Here is a 23,697-nt window from a genome sequence, read left to right on the forward strand (position 1 = left end):
TCGTCAGGTAAAGGGATCCATTTGTGTTGGTGGCGTCCAGGATCTAAAACAGAAGGAGGAAATATTCAGGCCTTAACTGTGGAGTGTTGTTGGGATGAGGATATCATGTGACAGGCGTGGCTCCCTGCCCCGGCCTCACCGCCAGTTCACCACCTGCTGCAGAAATGATTAACAAACAATAAGAATATGCAAAGTGCAAACAAATTCCCCCTCGTGGTTTCATGTACAACCAGAGAGGTGACCTCGGGTGTGGCCGCACCTGCAGGAAGTCACAGATCCTGCTGCAGGGCGCGTCGGAGAGGGGGGTCGGTTTCACGCACCTCCCGTGTTTCACATGACCTCACAGCTCTATTCTCTCTTTTGTGTCTCGTCTTAGTGGCATCTCACCAAGACGTTTCACTGAGAACGAACTCGAGCCAAAAACGTCACCACATATAAAAGTGCGACATGTCTGACATGGAAAACCATCAAGCAGCAGCCGAGCTCCGGCAGGACGAGCCGCCGCACGCCCTCCCCAGATCCTCCTCATGATACACTTTGGTATTTTCGCCATGTTTACAGATGAGAAAGAAGCTGCTCTCACCTTGTCCTGCAGGTCCTTTATGGTGGCGTAGTAGGCAGAGTAGTCGTTCCCCTCTACTTTGGTCTTCTTCTCAAGGAACTCCTTGATCTTCAGCTCCAGGTTGGCATTGGCCGTCTCCAGGTTGCGCACCTTCTCCAGGTAGGAGGCCAGGCGGTCGTTCAGGTTCTGCATGGCCATCTTCTTGTTGTCTGAGATATCAACGGCGTCGGCCAGCTCGAAGCCACCAGACCCGAGACCTGCGGCAGCAGAGGAGAAGTTCCTGGGAGCGCTTGTGCTGGAGATGCGGACGTTGTGTCCCCCGGCGCCGCCGTACATGCTGTCGGCCCTCATGGAGCCGGGGCGAGATCCTGAGAGACGGTAGGACAGGTTGGACATGCTGGAGACTTTTTTCTGCTCTGGACAGAGACGAGGAGAGAATGAACCGGAGACCAGCTCAAGCTGCTTTTATGCAGGTGAGGGAGGGATTCAGATACGGCCCCCGCCCCAGCGCAGCACTCCACCCATACCCCCACCCCCACCATGCCTCGGGGCAGGCTGAAAGGAATTTTGTATGTGCCTTTCGAAATCTACGTCCATACCTGAGTCTCTGAGGTGAGTGGGTGTCCCCCCCTCCTCAGATCTGATTCATCGTTTCAAACCGAAGTGTCCTCTCTCCCACGTCCAACGGATTCCTGCCATCGTGTCGCAGCCTGTCTGTTGTTTCTGTGTGTTGTTTTTGTGCCCTGCAGGCCTGCAGCTGCTCCTCCTCCTGCTTATTGTGCAACCAAACAATGAAACACTTTGTTCCCGGCCTGCATTCTGCCTCCACCTGCTGTCAGCAAACACGGAGGGACAGCGCTCCACACCAACATCAGGACAAGAACAACACGGAAAAACACGGAAACACGATTATCTAAGATATTCGTGTGACGAGGCTGTGATTGGTGTGTTTGTCACGCTACGAATCAGGAACTGCTGTTTGAGTAAATAAATGAAATCAAAATCTTCAGACAGTGAAGCATACGTCTGTACATGCTCACACTTCTTAATGTAGTGTTTCAGTTCAAATGTTTAATGAGGTTTATATGAGCCTGTAGTGCAAATATGGTCCCTGAAGGGTTTGATTCACCTCAAGGTCAAAGGTCAAACCTTCCTGTACTCTTCATTTTACTCGACAGTGACCTTCTTGTGTCATTAAATAAAAAACAAAAAACAAAAAAATAAGGTGACAAACCACACTCCAAGAAATGCTGCGTTATTTTCAGCTGCTGGGTAAAAGCCGCAGGTTCGTGCGTCGGGTTATTGTCACCAAATACTGGTTCAGAAATCATGACTCAGGAGTCGGTGATGTGCCGGGTTCTTCAAGAACTTGACTACTTCTGTTGGGTCATCGGTCGGGTAGCTTTGATCAAATATTGGGTCAAAATTCCACCCAAGTGTTGGGTTGAAGATAAGCCTGAGAAGAAGCCACATCTTTCTTCACAAACTGCCTTTTTCAACCAAACTGTGACCTGATCAGATGTCACTGGACTTCTCCTCTACTATGAAATAAAACATGGTAAGAAAAAGTGAAATCTAGCAGTTTGAAAATTACAGGGTTGATAATTTATTGGTTTAATCTAGAACTTCACCAACTCATTAAACGTCTTTTAACAGATAACACCGGCTGTGATGAAGAAAGTTATTCTACTTAAAAAGTTTCTACTTTAAAGTTGTTCTTTGACATGAGGCTGAGGTTGTCAGATCACAGAACGAAGGCAGTTTGAGATTGGGTGCATTTGTGGGGAAAAGGTAAAAAACAGAAAAAGCCTACGATGACCTGGATGACTGATGACCTTCACAGACATTTGTAGTCAGCCTTCTGGTTGTCAACACACAGGCTGTTGTTAAAGGGTTAACCCAGGGGTGGGCAGTCTCAGGCCTCGAGTGCCGGTGTCCTGCAGATTTAGATCTCACCCTGGGTCAACACACCTGAATCACAGGATTAGTTCGTTACCAGGCCTCTGGAGAACTTCAGGACATGTTGAGGAGATAGTTTAGCCATTTAAATCAGCTGTGTTGGATCGAGGACACATCTAAAACCTGCAGGACACCGGCCCTCGTGGACTGAGATTGCCCACCTCTGGGTTAACCTGTCTGGGCTGAGAGTGTCGGCTGCACTCAGACCCTGCTCAGCTGATCTGCTCTTGCTACTCGGTGACACTGGGTGAAAGCAGCCTGTCATTACTTCACAGACGAAAGTCGCCGACTTAGTTGTCCGAACGATCGGTCCCGAGTACACAAGCTGTGTGATCACACTTGCTTATATTTTTTAAACTTATATCTATGTACATTCCCTTGAATGAAAATAAGAAACGTTATTCTTGATAACATTTGAGTATTGTGATGGACCGAGCAGTGAAGGAACGTCAGGCACAGGTTAGAGTTTTTTTTATTTGACCCTAAATCACACTTGGTTAAATCAAACAGAGAATTTAAAATCTCGGGCTAATAAAAGTCAAAGTAACAGAACTCTGGCAACAAACAACACTACTCACTCAAACTGACTAACCTACCTGAACGAGACGAAGGGCAAACACAGAAAGGCGTAGAAACATAACAAATTCCATTTCCCCCCATTATCCAGAGTAGTGGTATGACCCAATTTGCAGACCTCCACATAGGCTTGCTCCGCCCCTTTTCCACCTTTTCGCTCATCAACCAATGGACTGGGAGCAGCTGCCACTGAACTCAGGAAACAAAGAAAGATTAAATCATACATAACAGTGTAAACTAAAATGTGCACTCATTTTAGAGTACAGTGTTATGTGATTGGATAAGTCCATTCATTCTAAACCAAAACCAATTCTTTATTACCCTGTAAATTAAATCCTATATTTAACCTCCTAGGACCTGTCATGTCCACATATGTGGTTATTTAGACCAAAATACTAAATTTTGCTCTACAAGGGCCTGACGTCCACTTGCGAGGAAATTATACTGCAGCTGTTCTATTGTGTCACGGCAGCAGTCATGTGGTGGAGTTAAATGAGGACCCGAGATGCAAGAAACGGCGAGATGCAGGTGAGCGTTTATTCACAAAGGCTGAAATACACAGAAACGAGGGTGGCGAGGACTGCACGAAGACACAAACCTAAACTGGGGAAACTAATAAACCTGAACACACAACAGGGAGAGGCGCACGAGACACGGAGAAATACCAGCTAATGCAGAGAAACACAGACAACGTGACGAGGAGCACAGGAAGACACACAATATAAATACACACACCAGGTAATCAGGAAATGGCACACAGGAGGCGACACAGCTGGAACTAACGGACACGTCGAGACACAAACCTACAAAGTAAAACAGGAAGCTCACAGACTGTTTTACAACACAAACTCGGGGACACAAACGGAGCTCAGAGGACACACACAGGTAGGGCTGATACAACACTCAAGCACTAAACACAAGAACCAAACCCTAAGAACTAATAGCAACATCAGGATTAACACAAAGCACGAGGTGATGCCAAAAGGAAACACAAAATGCTGGGTCAAAATGACCATCATGACATACTGAAATGTTGAATGAATGTGTGGCTCTCATTTTTCGTAAAAACAAAAATCTGGTAAAAAAAATCTGGTGATTCTTTGTTTTTACATTCATCGGGTCCCAGTCAGCCCAAATATCAAAGATACATTAAAAATGCTGCCGTGGAAGAGCTCGGGTCTCTGGAGAAAGACAGAAAAATGTGCGTGTTGGTAAAACCTCTGTCGTAACACTGATGCTCGCTATTACCCTGTGTGACTGTAACTGCAGCCATCACAAGTAGATTCAGTTATTCTAAAATTAACATTAAAAATGTTTTAACTTTAATTAAGTTTGAACATCCGTGAGGTTCACCTGACGGGACCTTTGGTTGCCAGTCTTGAAGAACAGCAGCACATCCACACATGAAGGACGGAGCATCCGGACACTTAATGGAGCGCTACAGAGAACGGCGAGCATTTCTTTGTGCATGAACGAAATCAGATATAAGTTTTTGTTGTTGTTGTGCACGCACACACACACACGCACACACACTATACTCTGTACACACCTATAATCTGTTGTTTCTGGCTGTTGGATAAGATCTCAGTTATAAATAAGTCGTTGTGTAACACGCTGTCATATCTCAGCTGCTCATCATCTTGCAGTAAAACCCGTCTGGAGGAAAATGTTTCCTGGGCGTCAGCACACTAGATGCCTTTAGTCCCAACATATCACCGAGCATATAGGGACGTAGATCGACCAGTAAATTAAGAGCTTCACTTTACCGGTCACTGCTCGTGTGGTCGACCGGCCAGTGTAGCCTGACCTGTCTCCCCAACGTGATGTTTGTGTATTGTATGTGCGGTCGGCACGGTATCATCTATCTTAATTACCCCTTCGGGATAAATAAAGTTTTTTTGACTTTGACTTGACTTTACATTCAGCTCTGTCGTCACGACAGACCGGTACAGCATCCGCATCACCGTAGCTGTCGATCTCCTTTCTCCCGTCACTTGTGAACAAGATCCCGAGATACTGAAACTCAGCACCTCTAAATCTGAGGCCATGGTCCTCAGCCGGTGAAGGGTGCAGTGCCCACTCCAGGTCAGGGACGAGTTCCTGCCCCAAGTGGAAGAGGATAAGTATCTCGGGGTCTACATGAAATCAGATTTTCAAAATTTATATTAATATTATATTAATGTAAGTTGGAGTAAGTGATGGTGATGTTGTATTTTAAAGACAACCCCTACAGCACAGCGTTGCCCCTGGACAACTAAGTTCTTTTATTTGACTTAAACGACGGCAGCCAATCAGAACGTACGAATAACTGTCAAATTTCAGTCCAGTTAGATGTTGGAGTCGCTATCAAGTCATTCAATTCAATTTTATTTATATAGCACCAAATCACAACAAATCACAACAAAAGTCGCCTCGAGGTGCTTTATATTGTACAGCAGATACAGAGAAAAACCCAACAATCATATGACCCCCTATGAGCAGCACTTTGGCAACAGTGGGAAGGAAAAACTCCCTTTTAACAGGAAGAAACCTCCATCAGAACCAGACTCAGGGATGGGCGGGGCCATCTGCTGTGATTGGTTGGGGTGAGAGAAGGAAGACAGGATAAAGACATGCTGTGGAAGAGAGACAGAGGTTAATAACAGATATGATTCAATGCAGAGAGGTCTGTGAACACATAGTGAGTGAGAAAGGTGACTGGAAAGGAAAAACTCAATGCATCATGGGAATCCCCCGGCAGCCTACGTCTATTGCAGCATAACTAAGGGAGGATTCAGGGTCACCTGGTCCAGCCCTAACTATATGCTTTAGCAAAAAGGAAAGTTTGAAGCCTAATCTTGAAAGTAGAGATAGTGTCTGTCTCCTGAATCCAAACTGGAAGCTGGTTCCACAGAAGAGGGGCCTGAAAACTGAAGGCTCTGCCTCCCATTCTACTTTTAAATACTCTAGGAACAACAAGTAGGCCTGCAGAGCGAGAGTGAAGTGCTCTAATAGGGTGATATGGTACTACAAGGTCATTAAGATAAGATGGGGCCTGATTATTTAAGACCTTGTATGTGAGGAGCAGGATTTTGAATTCTGGATTTAACAGGAAGCCAAAACAGGAGAAATCTGCTCTCTCTTTCTAGTCCCTGTCAGGACTCTTGCTGCAGCATTTTGGATCAGCTGAAGGCTTTTCAGGGAGTTTTTAGGACTTCCTGATAATAATGAATTACAGTCGTCCAGCCTGGAAGTATTAAATGCATGAACTAGTTTTTCAGCGTCACTCTGAGACAGGATATTTCTAATTTTAGAGATGTTGCACAAATGGAAGAACGCAGTCTTACATATTTGTTTAATATGTGCATTGAAGGACATGTCCTGGTCAAAAATGACTCCAAGGTTCCTCACAGCGTTACTGGAGGCCAAGGTAATGCCATCCAGAGTAAGAATCTGCTTAGATACCATATTTCTAAGCTTTTCAGGGCCGAGTACAATAACCTCAGTTTGATCTGAATTAAGAAGCAGAAAGTTAGCGGCCATCCAGGTCTTTATGTCTTTAAGACATTCCTGCAGTTTAACTAATTGGTGTGTGTTATCTGGCTTCATGGACAGATAGAGCTGGGTGTCATCTGCATAGCAGTGTAAATGTATGCTATGTCTTCTAATGATGCTGCCTAAGGGAAGCATGTATAATGTAAACAGAATTGGTCCTAGCACTGAACCCTGTGGAACTCCATAATTAACCTCAGTGTGTGAAGAGGACTCTCCATTTACATGCACAAACTGGAGTCTATTAGATAGATATGATACAAACCACTGCAGTGCAGTACCTGTAATACCTACAGCATGTTCTAATCGCTCTAATAGGATATTATGGTCGACAGTATCGAACGCTGCACTGAGGTCTAGCAGGACAAGCACAGAGATGAGTCCACTGTCAGAGGCCATAAGAAGATCATTTGTAACCTTCACTAAAGCTGTTTCTGTGCTGTGATGAGCTCTGAAACCTGACTGAAACTCTTCAAATAAACCTCTGCAGATGATCTGTTAGCTGTTTGACAACTACTCTTTCAAGGATGTTTGATATAAAGGAAGGTTGGAGATTGGCCTATAATTAGCTAAGACTGCTGGGTCTATGAAGATTAAATATTTTCAGGGTTTATATGATTTGTTTGTTTATGAGCAGCTTTCCTTTGATGGTGTCTGACAGCCGAGTTAAAACTCATCCACCCATCCACACACATGCAGTATGCTGGTTCATATTTGAGGGACTTCCTTGGATGCTTTTCATGTAGCAGTAAAACCGGTCTGCTGGGGATCAGCTTCAACACTGCAGGCAAATGTTTCCATGTAATCAGCACAATCACCTGACTTCCTTTTTCAGAGTAAGGAACATTACAGCGTGTAATTGGACTGTAGTGTAGTTATATTATTTATATGAAACATGTATTAATAAACACAGATGCGCTGATGTGACATTGTAAAAACGTAAAAATAAGAAAAAGTCAAGCAGTGCACACACGATTTGCAACCTCTGAATTTTACCTTTATTTTACACTTAGATAATGATAAGTATTGTTTGTCAGGGTAGGGCCTCCCTCAGCTCACTGTGTTGTGTCTCCTCCACACTTGGGTCTCGAGAGTTTGTTGCAGTCGTCAGAAACATGCTGAGTATAAATATTGTGCAACAAATTCTGGTGATAATATTTATCCCCAAAGCAGAGTAATGTAGAATCACTTAATATTAAAACATCTTGGACCTGAGCGGACTTCTGTTGGAGAGAACAATGGAGTAGGCCGAGGCACGTGCAGCGAGGGGGGTGGAGGGGGCTTGAGCACCTGCCCCTTTCCTCTCGGGTGCCCCAGGTGCCCTTTTCTTTCTCTCTTTTTTTAATGTGTGTGGAGTCCTGCCTGTGCCCCTCAACAAAAACATTTAATTATAAATCCTAATTTTGCTCAATAAAAGCATCTTGCTCGCATCAGTCACATGAGGACTTTTAACCAATGCTCGGCCTCGACAGCAGAGCACGTCGGTTATGAGCCAGGAAGAGCTTGCAAAGAGCACGCACATTTTTTTCCGCCTGAGCGGTGCGAAGCTGTAGGAGAAACACACAAATTAATTGGGAGCCGCAGACTGGTGCCACAAAAACCAGTAAGTAGTACAGCGTACACTGTAGACTACACCACACAGCAGTGTTACTATGTACATGTTGTTCAGTTGTCTTGTAGCAACTGACAAACTGAAACAAATGAGCGTGTGTGTGTGTAACCGGTGTGGTTCTGCGCTGTGTCTGATCCTGACGATAAAAGGTGAAAGAAAAACCTCCAAATAAATAGCTGGCTCGCTCCAGCTCCTACGACCAAATACAAACAGTGGGGAAGAGGGTTAGCTCAGCCCACCACAACTTCCAAGCTAGCAAGAATGATCTATTCATGCTAGCGATCACGTTCCCTAGAACACACATATGGCACACACGTACTACACATTTATAGCATCTAACAAAAAACAGGCATAATGATGGCAATAATTGAACTAAAATTGCAATCAGAAACATCAGGGTGGCTAAATATGCATTATATGTGTGTTTTACAGTGTTGGAAAGAAATGACACCGACCGCTCCCACAGGGGGATTGTAGAAAAGGGGAGGGGCCAGAGGGGTGCACTGTATATATAGGGTTGCACCAAAGAAGAACAATGAGGAGGGGCTCTAACTGATAATGAACATAACTACAGGCTTGGAGGTCCTAAAAGGCAGGTATAACAGGAACGGTTTGTGGGTTTAGAACACATTTTGTGTAATTATAACAACATGTGATTTATGACCCTCTTACATGTGTGCAACAGCATGACAAACATTACTTTTATTAACTGCACAGGTGTGAGGGTCATTAGCTGCTAGCTAATTGGGTAAGAGTGGGTCTGTAGCTTTGTGTAATTATGATATTGTAAAGTGTAGAAGTAAATTTAAATGATATACAAAGAGGTGTTTACAAAGGTTATAAAGTTAGTTATGTAGCTATTTGGTGGTTACGTGTTTTGATATTTACATGTTTACACGTTTGAATGTTTAGATATGCATGTTCAAACCAGTAATAAGTATGTGTTATATCTACCTGGTTGTTTTCCCTGTTTTGATCTGTATGAGATTTCCTGGCTTCTGAGAGGACAGTGAAGTATTCATGCACACAGGAAGTGTGGGTTGTTGTTGCTGTGTGCTGAGAGTAAAGAGGCTGCTAAAAAGTTATCCGTCTCCATCTTGCTGTTCCTAATTATTCAGAGAGATTCCAAACCATCTGGTGAACCCTCACGTTACAATATCATGAAGAAACAAACGTCCAGCCTGGAAGTAATAAATGCGTGAGTGCAATCTTCCTGCTCTATCTCAGTCATTTGTCCTTTGACTGCATCTTGCATCTTCACAGAAACACTGTCACCAACTTCACACCTTTAACCAGCTTTTGAGTGAATCGTCCAATTACATGACAGTTTCCGAAGATGAGGGACCTGAAATTACTGTGACTCAACAGCTAACACAGTATATTTGATCACTTCCTGGACCTGATTAATTTAACTGAACTTAATTTGAATTTCAGCCCAAACAAAAGACACAAAACGCATTTTTATTCTGAAACTCCTCAGCGGATTTTTATTTGCATGTTCATTTCTGTGAGAGCGCCCTCTGCTGGAACTCACAGGGTGACCTCTTCTTTGTGGGAGCTCACCACCTTCCCGTCCACGACCTCCTCTACGATGACGATTTGTTTTTTGGTGGTGACGCTGGTGGAGGAGGTGGAAGAGGTGGAGGAGGAGGTGGTGGAGGTGGTGGTTTTACTGCAGTAGGAGACAAACAGGACCGTCTGGATTTAATCACTGAACATAAATATTTCAGAAACATTTGTTTGCTGTCACTAAAGCATTTTTCATATTTGTCTGTCCTAAACGTTTTTACAGGTAAAGGCTCTGACCTGCCGGTGCCCTCTCCTTCGAGCAGCCTCCTGTACTCGGCGATCTCCATCTCCAGCCTGGTCTTGATGTCCAGCAGCCTCTGGTACTCGTGGGACTGCCGCTCCAGGTCTGCCCTCAGCTGCGACAGCTGCTCCTCCAGCATGAGTACCTGGTTCTGGTAACCAGACAGCTGCATGGCGTACCGGCTCTGAGTCTCAGCCAGCGTGCCCTCCAACCCGGCTTTCTGCAGGAGGCACAGAGGAGGAGGCTCAGTGTGTTTTCTGGAAAGCTATGAAAACCTTTGTGTGCTGTGATACTGACCATGCTGAGCTGTGACTGCAGCTCGATCTCCAGGCTCTGCAGCAACCGTTTGAGATCTGTGAGCTCTGATTTGGACGTCTGCATGGTTTCTGTGCTGGCGACGACTTCTTTGTTCAGCGCTTCGGACTGAAAGGACCAAAAACAATGTTGCGATGTTTATTTAGATCAATATTAAGTCATTCACCCCTCGTCCATCCAGCCACCAGGTATGATGCACCCATCATGCTCGGTGTCTACAAAACAAGCCATTAGTATTATTGTGGAGTCTTTACAACAGCTGGTTGTGGTTTCTTCTGTATGAATAAAACTGAATGGAAAACCCAGAAACATCCTGGTGATGCTAGAGAAGAAGTCAGAGGCTCATCTTCTGGGATTGTTTATCTCCTGAGTTAAAAATCCTGCCTCACCTTTGCCTGGAACCAGGCGTCCAGTTCTTTGCGTTGCTTGGCAGCGAGACCCTCGTAGTGCTCTCTGATCTCCTCCATGACCTTGTTGAGGTCCTCCTGAGGAGCAGCGTCCACTTCTACGTTTACCTGACCACTCATCTGAGTCCGCATGGCCAGCAGCTCCTACAAATACAACCAGGAGGCACATTAATGGACATCTATTAATAGCTGGGATATTATTTATCCCCAAACACAGAGCAAGAACTCACTGACCTCCTCGTGGTTCTTCTTGAGGAAGACCAGCTCCTCCTTCAGGCCCTCGATCTGCATCTCCAGATCGGTCCTGGTCAGAGTCAGCTCATCCAGGACTCTCCTGAGCCCGGCGATGTCGGCCTCCACGGACTGACGCATGGCCAGCTCGTTCTCGTACCTGCAGAAGAACACAAGCATTCAGAAATTTCCCAAACAATCAGAAACAGAAAAACCTCATTTGGTTGCATCTAAGCCGTCGAACTATCTGCAAACCAACGACTCTCTGAGCAGCAGTGAAACTGAAACTGAAAAGAAGAACGTTTAAAGTAAAAGCTCTGCTGTTTGAAATGTTTTGGCTTCAGCAGGAAGAAGTTGCTTTTACTTTGAAGGCCAGCGTTCGTTGCTTCCTGTTTTACTGCCGCTCCGCGAGAAGTTAGGATTGTTTGCGCACGAGCTGCTCTCCTCCATGTAAACGTGACTTTAGCGCTGGACTAGTAACCACAGCGGTGGTTCTCTCTCGCCCAGCGACAGGGGGACGCACACTTCTGTGCTGGTTAGGCTTTTTTTGTTTGCCAGCATTAGACAAGTTAACATCACATGGTTAGTGGTCATGTGACTGCAAAGCCTGAATAGTGCTAATATACAGCAAGAGCTACCTTAAGGAAATAAGAGTGACAGTGAGTGAAAAGTGGGTGTGGTTTAGGATCTGAAAGAGCGTTATTTAATTATGATGTCATGCTGTTGTTTGCAGGCGTGACAAAGTCATAAATTAAAAAGCTAGCTGCACACAGCTGTGGAGTTACTGTTACATTTTTTCTTTATTTTCTGTTGCTTATTAAAATCTTTTCAAGTTCAAGTTAAAATTTTATTCACCACATGCAGTGGAATGAACCCGCCCCCCGACCTTACACACACAACACAGACATCACATGGGGATACAGTCAGAGAACGGTAGCGTTACAGAAAAACACTGAAATGTACACTACAATGGGAAAGTACAAGAGGAAAAAAAGAGACCTCTGCTCATGCTGGGCTACAGGAGGACAGCATGAGAACAGGAAACAAAAAAAGTCTTTTAAAAACTCAGACTGAGGTCTTAAGATTAATGTGTGCTTCCCCTAAACACGAGCCACTACGAGTCCCCCTGATTCATATTTGACTGGAAAAACAAACCCTGAAATATGTTTTTCATTCATACTCAACATGTCATAAATGAACTGCTGGCTTCATTAACAAACTCGTTCACTCACTTGAGCCTGAAGTCTTCAGCGGCCAGCTTGGCATTGTCGATGGAGAGGTAGATGCCACCGTTGATTTTGGTAGCATCCTGGATCTGAAGGTGAAAACAGGGCAGTTTAAGAATATCCGATTTTACAGGTGAAGACAAACTGACAGAGCACCGAGTTCAGCTTTATGTGATGATGTCATCTTAAATATAAATGATACAGTTCTGCAGTGAGGTTTTTAATCTGCTCATTTCTTTTATCTTCGCGCTGCACAAACAGATTTTCTTAGTTTCTGTGAAAAGTGATGAAAGTGTGAGGCTGTGATGTCACACCTTCGTCTTTCTCGGGTGTTTCCTTCTGTTCTGACTCTTATTCACCTTCACATCCTCCTTTGTGTTTTTAAATGCTTTGTGGTGCTTTACTCTCTGACTGCACTGCTTTTTTCTGCTTCAGGAAACAGATCCTGGAGCTGAAGATGAAGCTGATGCAAGGCTGAGCAATGCTGTGCGTGCACCTTGGTCATGTGACTAAACAAAAGTGAGCCTACCTTTGCATGCAGCTCTGCGATGGTTTTGTAGTACTGGCTGTAGTCTTTGGAGGAGGGGGAGGTCTTCTTCTCCAGGAACTCTCTGATCTTCTTCTCCAGCTCGGCATTGGCCGCCTCCAGCTTGCGCACCTTGTCCAGGTAGGAGGCCAGACGGTCGTTCAGGTTCTGCATGGTGGCTTTCTCATTGGCAGAGAGCCCAACGCTGTCACCAGCACCACCTCCAAACCCGAAACCACCGCCACCTGCTCCACCGCCACCTGCTCCACCGCTGAAGCCAAAGCTGTAGGCAGATCCACTTCCACCTCCACCTCCACCTCCACCACCGCCACCACCAAACAGAGACATTGCGGATGAAGCAGTAGACATTCTGACTCCTCCCATGGCGCCGGAAAGGGACCTGCTGCTGCCCCGGAACATTCCCCCACTAGCAGACCTGAAGGACATCGTCTCGTGTGATGATGAGGATGAAGGATGCTGTCTTTCTGCTTCAGCTGAAGAGGAGAAAGTGGAGCGCTCAGACAGCGCAGGATTTTTTATACTCTCAGATGAGCGAGTGAGGAGGAGGAGGGATGATGGTGAGCTGGCGCCGAGCCTGGGAGGAGACACCTGTGATTGTTTCAGTCACGAACAGCAGAAAGCTTAATGGTTTAGGGTGTGCCTAAGAATGTGGAATCCACTCACAGTCAACACAGTGAATAACAGACATCACGCCAAGTTTCATTTCACATCAGAGGGGCTGACAGGTTCGAGGAAACCAGTTCAGACACAGATGATATTTAGTTAGAGCCTCCGATCAAGACAAATCCTGTCTCAGCCGCACAGGAGTGACTCTCCTGATGTGTTGTGTTGCTTTCATGCTCGTTTAGCAGTTTAATCTTCAGTAAACTGAGGAGCAGCTGAAAGTCCAAAGTTCAACCAAACACTTCTGAAAAGCCGCAGAGCTCAAGAGATTATCCTGCATAAGCATTAACCCATCGATTCTGAGCCGGAGAGAACCACAGCCCTGCAGCTTTACAGCCATTTTTCATCCACGCCTGTCCAGAGCCATAAAGCATAAAACACGTCCATTCGAGTCATCAGGGATATTTCACTGTCATACTTTAAAGTGAAATTTCAATCTTAGGTTTAAAATGAGTAAAGTGTTGCTCACTTTACTCATATTTTGAGTGTTAGAGCGTCCTAGTTGTTGACATAGTTATAGTATCATGTTAAACAAACACAAAGCCAAAGGCGAGGTTTTCTGACTCCACGCCAGACGTGATGAGAACCTCGTTAAAGATGCAAACAAATTAAATTAAATCTGCATGAAATTTGTGATGCAAATAAAAAGAATTTTGCTGTTGTTTAAATTGAAATGATCTCACCTCCAGTAAATAATATGCCCAGTGCTCCTCCCGCTCTGTCCTGGCCCTGTCTGGGTCTGGTGCCCAGCCTTTCTCCGTCCTCCCTGTTCTCCTTTTCCTTGCAGGCTCCAGGTCGGCCCACTGCTCTGTTGGCCTTCAGACTGAGACGACTTGATGCAGTTACTGGACTTGTGCAGCTTTTCCATGCTCCACACAGCAGCACTGACCTGAGCCAATGTAGTCTGGAGTCCCAAGAAGGCTCCAGAATTTCATTATCTGGGCAAATGCTGCTGAACCTAACCAGTGTTGGGCAAGTTATTTTGAAAGCGTAATTAATAACAGTTACTAGTTACTTCTTCAAAAAAGTAACCGAGTTAGTAACTGAGTTATAATATTCTAAAAGTAATTAATTACTTGAAAAGTAACTATTGTGTTACTTTAAAAAAAACGTTTAACCCTCTGGGGTCCAGGGTATAAGCGTCCATTTTTAACTATTTTCCCTCCTAATTTCACCTTTAAAAACTATTTATTTGCCTTGTTTGGTCTCATCCTTTCAGCACAGCCTCACGTGTCTGAATTTATAGTCATGTTTTCATTTTGACAGACTGTACTAACACAACTGATCTAAAATCAGACAAAAAACATAAAATCAGAGTAGAAAAAGTGATATTTTTACTGTAACAACCACAAACATGTTTAATGAATCATATTTCATAACTTTAAATACAAATATAAACTGTCAGTTTTAAAATCATATGCACAAGGTTTGCAAACAACAAAGTTATTTGCAGCCATTTACCTTTTACCCTTTTTTAATAACCATTTCAAACTGTTTACAGAACAATCAGCTGTTCTTCAATAAGATGCCACAAATTATTTGTGCCACTGCAAATATTTCTGTCCACTATAAAGGAAACATCACAGCCTGATACCTGCAGGTCTGACAGCAGCAGGTGTGTCACTGCTGTTTCTACCTGGAGACAGCAGTCGCCTCATTGTTCTGACACACAACACAAAACTATCCACAACACACTAACTACACAAGACAACACATTAACTACACACTGCAAACACGCTGAACGTCACAAATCTCTCACATCTCAAAGCTCTCTCTCTCTCTCTCTCTCTCTCTCACTCCTAAATCTTCCGCCTCTTCCTAAACAACCAAATGTCATGTGGCCATATCATTTTTTCATTGGTCGACATGGTGCATTTTTCCACCAACAGGAATGGGGTGGTTTTGGTCAAAAGTAGTGGTGCAACGATCAAAAATCTCACAGATCACGATTTTAAGTCACGGATCAGCAAAAATAGGAAAAAGAGACAAAAATTCGACTCGTTTACTTATTTAAGTATTTTTTGCCTATTAAAAAACATTCAACTGAAGACTCATTCCACAAAACATTTCTTGTTCTGATTGTGGACATTTTACGAGGACAGAAAAGGACAGATGAGCTGCCCCGATGGCCTGATGTGACCTGATGGTGCGAGTCTGCGCTCCGTCTTGTAGGGGGAAAGCGTTCCTGCACGACTCTGAGCGCACACGAGTCCTGACACGTCCGCGTATAATGGGAGTAATCACAGCTTTAATGATTTGTAAAGTGTTTTTGTGGTGTGGGTGTAGCTGGGTGCATTCATGCTGCAGGTGCCAGCCGCTGCTCCCAGGCTGCAGGGCCAAACACTCGCTGATCGAGGTGATAATGACAAACAAATGAATAAAACTTCTGTGTAACGAAGCAAAAGCAGAGCGCTTCATAGTGCAGTCCGGGTGTGCAGATGGTGTTTGTGGATGTGGACTAGGACGCAGTCCGCGCGCATGAAGTGATGATTTTAAGGATTTAAAGACTATTTAGCATCTTTTATTTCTGAGGAGCTCAGCATGAAACCTGGAAAACTGCTAGATGAGGTCTGTGAAGGCGCTCAGTCATCCAGGTCATCATAAGGAGCTTTGAAGGAGCAGATAAACTGTGGCCTCTGCTTGCAGCACGCGCTCGTGCCGAAGATAAACAAATTTCACAGCAGCTAATTGCGTGCTGGTAACCGCTAAACTGTGCTTGGCTGTTGCGCTGCTAGACCACTGTTAGCAGGATGACATCATCCATCTGCTTTAACAACCGTCCCACCGCCATCATACTTGTTATAGTTTACATTTGTTATTTTATTAGTTTCAGTCCGAGTTTTATTTTTTCCTTCTTCAGTTTCAGTCAGGTAAAAATCGTCTGTTCATCGCTCACTGACGCGAGAAACAAAATCAGGGCTGTTTTTTTATTGCCAAGTTGAACTGATCATTACTTAATATTCAGACTTCACTGGGCTGATTTTGATTTCACGTGATTTTTTATATTGGTATTAATCCCACAGGAGGAGCTCTTTGCTAATAAAAACTCTGGACTGCAGATTGTCTGTGTGCTCGCTCCACTTGATCATAAGCATCAAACATAATGCACAATAACTCAAACAGACTCCAGAGTCTGGAGCAGTTTTAGGAGGCAGACCTTCCTGATAATGAGAAATCCTTTCAACAGTACGTTCCCGGGTTTCCAGACCAGCTCAGCTCCTCGAGAAAAATCTGTCAAATCCCCAAAACACGCAGGCATGTCTCCTGTGGGTCTGATGAAGATAAAACGGGAACTTTCTCGTTATTTCACTGAATGCAAACTGTAAAAAAGATGCCGTTCCTGGGATTTAAAGTCTTTCCTCCTCCTCATGTGTCAGTAGGACAAAGGTGAAATCAGCTGTTTAAACTTGGGCCTGATCCCCGCTGAATGACAAAAACAGTCAAAGACCAAAATGTGAGTCCTGCTCAGGAGCGCACGCATGCAGACTCTACCGGTGATTGTGTCTGTTATCAGATATCCCACATAGCAGACAGGTCTGGCCCGGATCTGGTGTCAAGCCAGGACTGCTGGCTGACTTCTGGCATGATAAGTGGTATGTCATCCAGATATGGGCCTGGCCTGGCATAGGTGGTACTGTCTATGTGATGGCATGTAACATCTGGCTCGATTGTGGTTTGGTGTATGTGGCCCAGGCCCATAGAAAACAGGTCTGGCCCGGATCTGGTATCAAGGTGGCACTTCTGACTGGCTGGTGTCATGGCAGAGTGTCAACCAGATGTTTGCCAGGTCTGGCAATGATGGTAAAAAATGGTAAATGGCCTGTATTTATATAGCGCTTTACCCTACATTCAGTCATCCACACATTCATCCACACATTCGCACACTGGTGATGGCAGCTACATTGTAGCCACAGCTGCCCAGGGGCGCACTGACAGAGGCGATGGTGCTATTTATGTTCCTATTTTCCTATTTTAGTTAGAAGACCCAAATGCTGTGTTGCAATACTATACTGCTATGGTAGCCAACGTTTCAAGTGCAGGTTTGACAGGTTTGTGAGTGTAGACTTGATCCAAAACCTAGTGAGGGTTTACTTGTCTTTGCTAGTAGGTGGCTATAGCTCATGAGGTAGAGCAGGTCACCTACTGATCGGAAGTTTAGTGGTTTGATCCCTGGTTCCTCCAGTCAGCAAGAGTATGAGTATGAATGTAGTTAGGAAGCTATGGCGTTATTTTTGTGCCACTACTGAGCGCACGGGGGAAAAAATTGCAGGTGCAAGTGTTGCATTTTGAGAAGAAATTTATTTTGAGTGAAGAAAAGCTAAATTCGAGTGAACAAAATCCATTCCTGCGTGCAAAAAATGTATTTCAGTGTTTGCTGTTATACACACACACACACACACACACACACACACACACACACACAACAGCAGCCCCTCTCGCTCAGTTTTTGTGCTCGCTCGCAATGTGTTGCTCGCGCTCTCTTAACATTTCTGCCCGTGCGCGCTCAACTCTTTCTCTGCACCGTTATATTTGTGCCACAAAACCAGCCAATCACAGACTTGGATGCAAAAAAATCTGATTGGCTGTTCTGGTCTCCAATCAGCTCGAAATGACAAAATGCAATATCCCAGAATGCATTTCGACCAAAACTCAAACGAGGCAGTGGTGGAGGAACACAGAGTGGCAGAGTTTGAAATATTACTCTGTCTGTGGCACAAAATAAACTTTTAAGATATTTTCATGTGAGAATGTTTCTGTGTAAACTTCAAATATCTGCTCGATTCATCAAGACATCACATATTTGCACAAGTGCTCTAACGTTTTCGGAGATGCCTGTTACCCACCAGCTGACCGGGTGGTCACTCGGGTTAAACATAATATAAAAGGCTGAACTGACAAAAAAATCACCGACTACACCACCAGGTATTACAGGAAAAACCATAAAGCCTTTGAACTGAAACAAACACTGTTGTGACAGTGATGTACACTGTCTTGTTGGTATATGTGTATGATTTGTATCACCTTCATGTTTCCAAACCGACATCATGAGCAGCAGCTTTACAGCTGTGGCTCTGTTATGGCCCTGTCCATAATCTGTTTTGGTGGCTGTTGTTGTCTGTGCCTTTAAGTCTTTGCAGGTCCCGGAGTGAATGAGCTGACGGCTGCTGATTGGTCCCCTGGCCATGTGATCTTCTTCAAATCCCTCACCAGCAGTTGTCCCGGGGCAGCCACTGACAGCAGCAGCAGACCTGACCCTGGCCTCCAAAACCTGAGACTTTTGTGCCTGTGACTTTTGCGGCTTTTCTGAGTTTTGTATATAGTGTGTACATTAGTTTTCATTGTAAATAGCACTGCAACAGAAGGGGTGAGCTGCCATATTGTTTCTCCTTGCACTGTTTTCTCCTGTTTATTTCAGCTAGGGAGTTAGGTGTAGCGCTTGTCTTTTGTTTGATGTTTGATTTCACATAGGGTTCTAGATAGCACCTCCTCCTGACTTTGCTTGTTTTGTTTGTTATTTTGGCCTTTGTTCACCCTGGAGCTTCATTTTTGCAGTGTAGAGAATAAATCACAATTCACTAAGAAATTGGTTTCCCTCTGTGTATGGTTTTGGGGACCAGGGCGGGGCAGTCTTTTCAAACTTATGTTGCGTTCCTGTACCCCTAGACTGGGGCGTAACAGGCTCCAGCAAACATCAGCTGATACTAGAAATTAATATTAAATAAATTCTAACAACAGCTGATCAAGCTTGAACGTGCTGCTGTTGTTTATCTCGACATCCGCTGGTTTCCTCTTTCTGGCGCAAAGTGGGTGATAAACAAACAAGAGAGACGATCAGCTGATCATTGATCAGTTTCATGATTGAAGTAGCAACAGGAGAGGGAGGGGGGAATGAGAGGAGAAGAGGCAGCTGTGCAGCAAAAACACAGAGTAACTCCAGCTTTGTGTCTTTTTCATTGTAGCTGAAGTCCGGGACGAATCGCGTTCTTTTTCCCCTCAATACGGATGTGTCGTAATTGGTCCAGCCCAGAGTTGATCATGGCTAATCCACCACCTTTCATTGTTTAGACCGTTACAAAAACAAACAAACATAAAAATTTAAAATCACCATCGGCCCACCGGGCAAATGTCCGGGATGCCCAATGGCCAGTCCAGCTGTGCGGTCAGCTGGTGGGTAACAGGCATCTCCGAAAACGTCGGCGCACTTATGCAAATATGTGATGTCTTGATGAATCGAGCAGATATTTGAAGTTTACACAGAAACATTCTTGCATGAAAATGTTTTAACCTCCACGGCATACATTTTTGATTTCGCTTTGATATTTGGGCTGATTGCGACCTGATGAATGTAAAAACAAAGAATTACCAGGTTTTTTTTTTACCTGATTTTTGTTTCTAAGAAAAATAAGAGCCACATATGAGGATATTCGTTTAAAATGTTGATAGAACAGTAGCAGTATAATGTCCTCTTAAGTGGATATCAGGCCCTTGTAGAGCAAAATTGAGTATTTTGGTCTAAATAACCCAAAATGTGATGTCCACATAGGTGGACGCCAGGTCCTAGGAGGTTAAAAGTTTATTTTGTGACCCAGAAAGAGTAATACTTCAAACTCTGTGTTCCTCCGCCACTGCCTCGTTTGAGTTTTGGTCGAAATGGATTCTGGGATATTGCATTTTGTCATTTCGAGCTGATTGGAGACCAAAACAGCCAATCAGATGTTTTTGCATCCAAGTCTGTGATTGGCTGGTTTTGTGGAACAAATATAACGGTGTAGAGAAAGAATTGAGCGCGCACGGGCAGAAATGTTGAGAGCACGAGCAACACATTGCGAGCGAGCCCAAATGCAAAAACTGAGCGAGAGGGGCTGCTGTTGTTGTGTGTGTGGATAATAGCAAACACTGAAATACAGTTTAGGCTGACATCTGGGCCCTATTTCAGGAAGCCGGTTTAGAAAACTCAGAGTGAAAAACGATACTCAGGGTTGAGTAACCCCGAACTGTCCAACTCGGAATATTCGGTTTCAGAAAGGCTGATAACAATTAGTTCAGTCAACGCGGAGTTGCTTTAACCCCAAGTTAAGCGCGCGCACGAGGATACATAAAGCCCTGATTAGTGGAGCACAGATTAAGCGAGTCACCATGGAGACGGAGGGAAAGAAGGCGCGGTCAATGTATTTTACAGCGCTTGAGGCCGAAATTCTGATGGCAGCATATGCCGATAACATGCAAATTTTGCGGAAAAAAAGTAACACAGCCTCAGCTGCAAAAGAAAGTGAGCATGCATGGCAAAACATAGCCGACAGAGTCAATGCATGAGTGTTAATTTAAACATTGATCTAGGGATTTCCACCCATTTAACACGTTATTTTATTATATTTTATTTTTTATTTCATACATTTTATTTTGTGCTGTGATGTGAGCGCAGGTGCAACCCAACAGGCCCCAAACGTTCCTGGCAGCAAGTAAAAATGAAATATAAAAATATAGTCCAAACAGGTAAGGTGTAATTGTATTATGAGCCATAGTGCTTGGTCTGTTTGTCCGATGTAAATCAATTGCAGTTAGAGGCTACATTAATTTCCCCTCTGTAAGCACTTATTGAAATTATCTGAGCACATTACAAGTACATATTTGCTTACTCTGTATGCTCAAATGTGACCCGTTATAGCCAACAGAAAAAAAGCGGAGGCCCGAAAAACAGGTGGGGGTCCTCCACCACCACCACTCACAGAGGCTGAGCAGTTGGCTTCCACATTTGTGATAATGTTGGCAGCATCACATATGATCTTCACAGTGCAGAGAACACAAATTAGCATCCATTACTATAATGAAATAATTTGTTAGTTTGAAATGCTACAGGGAACTATGTACCTGTACATTAATGCTGTGGAAAGACTTCCTGTTCACATAGTCTCCTTCATTTACTGAAGGAGCAATGATTGGAATGTGAGTGCCATCTATACAGCCAATCACGCCTGGGAACCGTGAGAATAAATGTAAAATTTAAGTAGTAGTTCAAGTATCACCACATCATGAATTAAGTTTTGGTCATCCTGATACCTGCAATTTTGTGGCATCCCTCTTTGATAAATCTTGTGGGTCTATGACCGGGGAACACCACAAACGAGTACAGGAGACGTTTCAGTGCAACTGTAACATTCCTGACTGCCCGACAGACGGTAGCCTTGGAAACGTGCTCAGCGTCACCAATATTATACAGAAAGCTCCCGTTTGCAAAAAACCGAAGTGCGATACAAACAATATGTAATGAACTGAGAGCATGTCCGCGATGTGTCACATGCGTAATATATGGCCTGAGGATGTTATTCAAATAAATTATAGATTGTGCTGAAAAACGGTAACGTTCACACAGGAAATCATCAGGAAATGATAAAATGTCCAAACGCGCTCTGATCACTCTCTCCCGGCGGAGAGCTCTGCGGAGAATTTGGGCTTCAACATCTACTGGCTCTTCAAGGAAGGAGCACGCCATGTCTGACACTTCCTACAGTCAGGTTTCTGACAAAGAGGCAGAGAAAGTCAGGGTTAGTTGAAGTAAACCTGCTAGGGGGCAGGTTAGCTTCACGGAGTGTGTCGTCATAGTAACTCACTCAGAATTAATCTGAACTCACTTTGTGAAACCGAAAACCCAGAGTTTTCGTTAACTCAGGGTGTACTTACTCAGAGTTTGCACTGAAGCGGCTTCCTGAAATAGGGCCCTGGGCCGGCACAGGGCCAGCAGTGTGTCTGCAACTGGCCTTGTGCTGGCCCATGTGTGGGCCACCTCTGGCAAACCTGATCTGGGCCACCAAAGGGCCATCATTCTTAGGTATGGGTATGTGGGCCATGTGTAAGCACATTGTGAGGGCCAGATCAGGGCCATACCAAATTTTCTATGTGGGTATGAGACGTTAAAAAAGGAGAGCCTCTGCAGCAGGTTAAATCCTCTGTTGGTTTCATTTGATAAAGCTGGTTTTCTTTAAGCTGACATTATTTTTCCTCCCAGTGTGGCCAATTGGGACCAGAGGGGAGGTACTGGGACAGAAAACTCCATGTTGGATGGCCAAATTTGGCCTCCGAGCCTCTGTTTGCCTCCCAAGAACATTAAATAACAGTTTCCAGGATCAGGTTCAGCCTTTGTTGGCCAACAATGGACTTTCTCTCAGTGAGCCTTTCGTTCAGTGCAAACTAAAAAAAGTGAAGTTATGAGGACCTCACAGACCGTCAGAGCATTAACGAGGATTAGTGAGTCAGCTCTGTGGTTTCCTGGAGAAACCGCCACAGTTATGGCATTAAGTCCGTCCTGCAGCTGCTTTTAAACAGACCTGCTCTCACATTTGATTCTTTCATGGATTTGTTTTAACACTGAGCTGTGTTTCTGGAATTAAAGGCTTGTTACTCTAAGACTGAAAAGGAGTGAAAGCAGACAAACGGCTGAAATGCTTCCAGACCTGCACTGCAGCAATGAACAGAGGGAGCGTTAAACAGCCTGAAACATGTCTGTGCAGGTCGAGTCAGCAGGCTTCATGCACCCTGGTCTTCACCAGCTCCTCTTCATCCTCCTCCTCCTCCTCCTCCTCAGGCTGCGACAACGCCTGGATTCTTTGGAAGTTTTTCTCTGATTGCCTCTGGGCTTCACTCCTCTTCATAAATCTTTCTGCTCTTATCGTCACCCATTCACTCGGCTGTCAGTGCTGATCTCACGCTCTCCTTTTCACTCACTCATTTTTTGGCACACTGACAGAAATCCCGTCTGAACGCTGGAACGCCCCATCCTCAAACATCCTCAAACATCCTCAAACATCCTCTGAAGAAACGAGAGTGACCTTCATCTGCTAAAAGGAGAGCCTGTACATGCCTTGTACACACTGTCACAGGGGAAATACTGCACTGCAAAGGTTATTGCAGTCAAAGTATGTGAGTAACGTGTACTTTGTGTACTTGAAGTTAAAAAGTCACTAAAGCAACAACCGGTTATTGTTCAGAGAGAACTCAACCTCCACCAATGAGAACAGGATTACTTTTTTATTAGTTCAAACAGCCATCATTATCATAACCACAGCCACATAAAACAGACTGGGATCAACCAGGAGACAAAATCTTCATTATAGAACAACAACAGATTAAAGAGCTCAAAGAAAATGTTTAAAAGTTGCTGCCAGTTCAATTCAATTTTATTTATACAGCGCCAAATCACAACAACAGTCTCCTCAAGGTGCTTTATATTGTAAGGTAGACCCTACAGTAATACATACAGTGA

General features: G+C 44.4%; 2 protein-coding genes across 2 annotated transcripts in view; both read right to left on the reverse strand.

Moving 5' to 3' along the window:
- LOC146576878 (keratin, type I cytoskeletal 50 kDa-like) overlaps nt 1–1,002 on the reverse strand; it is a 4,444-nt gene extending 3,442 nt beyond the window's left edge. Inside the window, exons 1-2 of the mRNA XM_085272433.1 lie at nt 584–1,002; nt 1–43 (exon numbers count right to left, since the gene is read on the reverse strand). The exon at nt 1–43 is cut by the window's left edge and continues 40 nt beyond it. Of these exons, the coding sequence (XP_085128559.1) occupies nt 1–43; nt 584–958 (418 nt within the window). The 5' untranslated portion in view covers nt 959–1,002. The remainder of the gene's footprint in view (nt 44–583) is intronic.
- Nucleotides 1,003–9,698: 8,696 nt separating this feature from the next.
- Nucleotides 9,699–14,322, reverse strand: LOC146576879 (keratin, type I cytoskeletal 50 kDa-like). Its single transcript, XM_085272427.1, has 8 exons — nt 14,123–14,322; nt 12,759–13,350; nt 12,236–12,318; nt 11,007–11,163; nt 10,755–10,916; nt 10,348–10,473; nt 10,047–10,270; nt 9,699–9,912 (listed from the first exon to the last, which is right to left on the reverse strand). The coding sequence occupies exons 1-8, from the start codon at nt 14,305–14,307 to the stop codon at nt 9,771–9,773; spliced, it is 1,671 nt and encodes a 556-aa protein (XP_085128553.1). The 5' UTR covers nt 14,308–14,322; the 3' UTR covers nt 9,699–9,770.
- Nucleotides 14,323–23,697: the final 9,375 nt, after the last annotated feature.

The sequence above is a fragment of the Mchenga conophoros genome, linkage group LG4, assembly GCF_057382185.1.
Source record: "Mchenga conophoros isolate Kocher_MC1m ecotype Shallow Benthic linkage group LG4, M_conophoros_male_GT1.1, whole genome shotgun sequence".
NCBI classification, from domain to species: Eukaryota; Metazoa; Chordata; class Actinopteri; order Cichliformes; family Cichlidae; genus Mchenga; species Mchenga conophoros.

Bases quoted from the DNA above. Each gene is read 5' to 3' on its own strand.
- LOC146576879 (XM_085272427.1), bottom strand. From the start codon at position 14,307: ATGGAAAAGCTGCACAAGTCCAGTAACTGCATCAAGTCGTCTCAGTCT. The intron at 10,474-10,754 runs GTGAGGCAGGAT...TGGTCCTTTCAG, and splicing joins ACGCCTGGTTCCAGGCAAAG to TCCGAAGCGCTGAACAAAGA. The intron at 9,913-10,046 runs GTCAGAGCCTTT...CTCCTACTGCAG, and splicing joins GAAGGAGAGGGCACCGGCAG to TAAAACCACCACCTCCACCA.